The sequence below is a fragment of the Chelonoidis abingdonii genome, chromosome 1 (genome assembly GCF_003597395.2).
Source record: "Chelonoidis abingdonii isolate Lonesome George chromosome 1, CheloAbing_2.0, whole genome shotgun sequence".
NCBI lineage: Eukaryota > Metazoa > Chordata > Testudines > Testudinidae > Chelonoidis > Chelonoidis abingdonii.
Window position 1 is genome coordinate 56134394 of NC_133769.1, and position 3562 is coordinate 56137955.

General features: G+C 46.5%; 1 protein-coding gene across 2 annotated transcripts in view; it reads left to right on the forward strand.

Moving 5' to 3' along the window:
• Nucleotides 1–3562, forward strand: part of PNPLA8 (patatin like domain 8, phospholipase A2) — a 70882-nt gene that overhangs the window by 7185 nt on the left and 60135 nt on the right. For both annotated transcript variants that reach the window (XM_032793450.2, XM_032793460.2), the window contains exon 4: nucleotides 1651–1802. In XM_032793450.2, the coding sequence (XP_032649341.1) occupies nucleotides 1651–1802 (152 nt within the window). The remainder of the gene's footprint in view (nucleotides 1–1650; nucleotides 1803–3562) is intronic.

Sequence of the window (3562 nt, forward strand, 5' to 3'; positions counted from 1 at the left end):
CGAGAGACAGACAAAAGACACAGACCCAAACATTCCCTCCCTGAGCTTTTAAAAATCCGGTTTCCTGATTGGTCCTCTGGTCAGGTGTTTGGTTCCCTTTGTTAACCCTTTACAGGTGAAAGAAACATTAACCCTTAGCTATCTGTTTATGATATAGCCTAATGCATATTTAATTGTTTATCCAAGGTGAAACAGCTTCAACAGGAGACCCACACCAGAATAGCCCTGATAGATGGGAAATCCCTGTTCCAATCCCTCTTTTGATCCAGGCCAAGGTCTCCCACATCCTGCAATGAGTACCCTGACCACTGTGCTAAAGGTTATAAGAGGGAACTCTTCCTCTTTCACTTCCCACCCAGACCCACTGGCTGTTTTGTGTGGAGTTAGCCAGGGCCCGCTGCTGTTCTTTCAAGAACTGGCTTATACACCTAAGATACCTGATTCCAGCAGAGGGTTCCCAGCTGTGCATTCCAAGCAGCGATAGGTATGTAGGCAGTGGGTATAATAGGTGTGTATATAAAAAGCTCAGCGTTTTTCCAGTGAGCAGCTGGGGGAGGTGCACTGTCTTTCCCATTCTCCGGCTGGTGTGGCTTAGGTCGGCCCTGAGTTTGGGGCTACTGGGGCCGCCCCATGACTGGGCTGCTTGGGCTGATTTGGCTGGGGCTGGCCCAGGGCTCGTGTTGGTTGGCCAGCACACCTCAGGCCAGCCCGGGGCTGCTAGGGCCAGCACAGTGGTCAGTTTCCTGATGTGGTTAGGGCTCAAGTCGGTCAGCCAGTGTGGCTCTGGGCTGGCACAGCCAGGCCAATGTGCAAGTAGGCCTGCTGGCACAGCTGGGACCAGTCCGGGGCTCCTCCAGTGGCGGGGAAGGGAGTTTGGGGTTCTAATGGGCCTGGAGCTTTTCTGGCTGTGGGAGGCAGGACGGGGTGCCTGAGAGCTCTGCCTCAGGGTGGGGTGGGGCAGGGGCTCGTGTGGATGGGGCAGAGCCAGGAGGCTAGCCTCCCTGAAGGTGCCCACCTGCTGCCCAGGGTAGGTACCTTCCTCCAGCCCAGAGATAGGCTCCTAAGTCCCTGAGGGGGCAGGGCCTAGGATATTCCCCTCACCTCAGTGTCTGATATGGGCTAGCTTAAGCATCTGCTCACTGAGCCTGCTGTTTTTTGTGCATCCCATTTTCAGGCACCTCTCTCTCTCTCTCTCCATGCATTGTATAGGGAGCCTAGGTGTCCGGCGCAGAGTGTGCCAATTCCGGTGTAGGGCTAGGTGACTGAGCATTGCTATGCTTAAGTCCCTTTTTGGATCTGGGCCAATGTAATTACCTCAGTTGCTATTTGGCTAGTACACCAACATTAACACCCTAACTCTAAAACCCCTGTAGCTGTAGTTGTAATAGATATTAGAAGTTTTTAACTGTTTCACCTGGATTGTTGCATTGTGATATGAAGTTTCCCATGAATACACAAGAGACAAGGTGTTGGACTTTTTCCTCCCCTCCCCATCCTGAGATTGTAAATCTACCTTAAAAAAAAATAACCTTTTTTTATTTTAAATTAAACTTTGCATTTAAATTTAAATTTTAAACTAGTAAATTAAAGGTGGAAGTTTTTTGGTATTAACACTTAGTCTAAATACAACTTTTTTCATTTCAACTACAGGAAAAAATAATTCCATGCTTACTACAGCTGAGACAAGGAATTGATGAAACTCTTCGTGCTGCTGTTATGGAGGCTTTGGCTATAATTGGATATACAGATCCAGTGAAAGCCTGGGGAATTCGAATTCTGACTATTGATGGAGGAGGAACAAGGTATGACAGAAACTCTTTATCCCTTTGTAAACTGTGAATGTAGGTAAATTTGCAGTCAAACTCTAACCTCTAGAACCTGATCCTACAAATATTTGTGTGTGTGCTTAACTTTACATGCATGCTTGGTCCTGTTGATCTCTCAAGATAACTCACCTGTGTCAAGTAAACTATGTACATAAGTGTTTGTGGGAATCAACCCCTAGTTTGTTTATGGAGGCAAGTAAAGGAAACAAATGTAAGATTATTTTTGTAAAAAATCTTTCTGGTCTTAATTTATGATTGATCTTAATACTTCTGGTACCTGAGATTAGACAGTCTAAAAAAATTAATTTAATTTTTTTAATTTTAAAGGGTTCGATTGTGCATTATGCTGTTTAGAGTGCTTAATTTCTAATTGGTTGGAAGAATCAGCTTACAAAACTTCAAAATTGGTATAAAATGAAGAATACCCTCCTTCCCCCACACTTCTTGTACCCATCACTTTTGAGCTGCATGGGGTGGGATCACTGTCCAGGAAGCCGCTCCCCTGTCTACCCAATCCTGTGTATCCAGACTCCCCTCATACTCACTCCCCCCCTGCACCCAGAACCCCCCGTGACGAGCCCCACTCCCCCTGCACCTGGACTACCCCGACAACCCACCCACACCCAAATCCCAACCCTGCTGAGCCCCAACCACATGCACATAAGCTCTCACAACAAGCCCCTATGCATCCAGATCACCCTGCACCTGGATCCACCACTGAGCCACCCACACCCACATTGCCCCACACAGAACCCTTTCAGTGCACACCTGGATCCCCCACACTAAGCTCCTTCACGGTTGGATCCTGCCTTGCTGAGCCTGCCTGCTCACAGTGATCTCCCACCTCTGTGCAGCCAGTGACCTGTGTTCCCCAAAGCCAGGCTGAAGCTTCCACATTGATTTGTCAAATAAAATTTGCAGAATTTTTTCCGAATTTTAAAATATTGTGTGCAGATTTTTTATTTTTTTTTTTTGCACAGAATGCCCTTAGGAGTAAAATTTCTTCATTCACATCAAAGGCAGTTATATAGGACTAAGTCCATGGCAAGTTTTAAGTTCCAAAACTATCCTGTTTTGGTTACTTGACAATATAGAAATCATTTTCTTTTTCTTTTTTAAAGGATATGCCTTGTCACCCCTTTAGCATAGCTCCAAAGCTACTCAGCTGACTTTTGTTAATGTTTTCCTAAAGAAAATCACATTTCACTTGGCGCATGAAAACTTCAATGCAAAAGGAAAAGCTTGAGACAGTTGACATGGTCAAAATAGACTTATATGATGCAATGGTTCTTTTCAATCCTGTATTTCAGTGGTTCCCAAACTTGTTCCGCTGCTTGTGTAGGGAAAGCCCCCGGTGGGCCAGGCCAGTTTGTGTACCTGCCGCATCCGCAAGTTCTGCCGATCACGGCTCCCAGTAGCTGCGGTTTGCTGCTCCAGGCCAATAGGAGCTGCTAAGAGCAGCGAATCGTGGTCGCTGGGAGTCACGATCGGCCGAAACTGCGGACGCAGCAGGTACACAAACTGGCCTGGCTCACCCCACCCCACCAGGGACTTTTCCTGCACAAGCGGCGGAACAAGTTTGGGAACCACTGCTTTATTTAATTTAGCTAGCACTGACAGTATGCTCTAAACTTGACAGACATTTGATGACAGGGTTCATTCCACAAGGAGTTTACATTCTAAGGACTGTTAGGGTATGTCTACACTACAGGATTTTTCCGATTTTACATAAACCG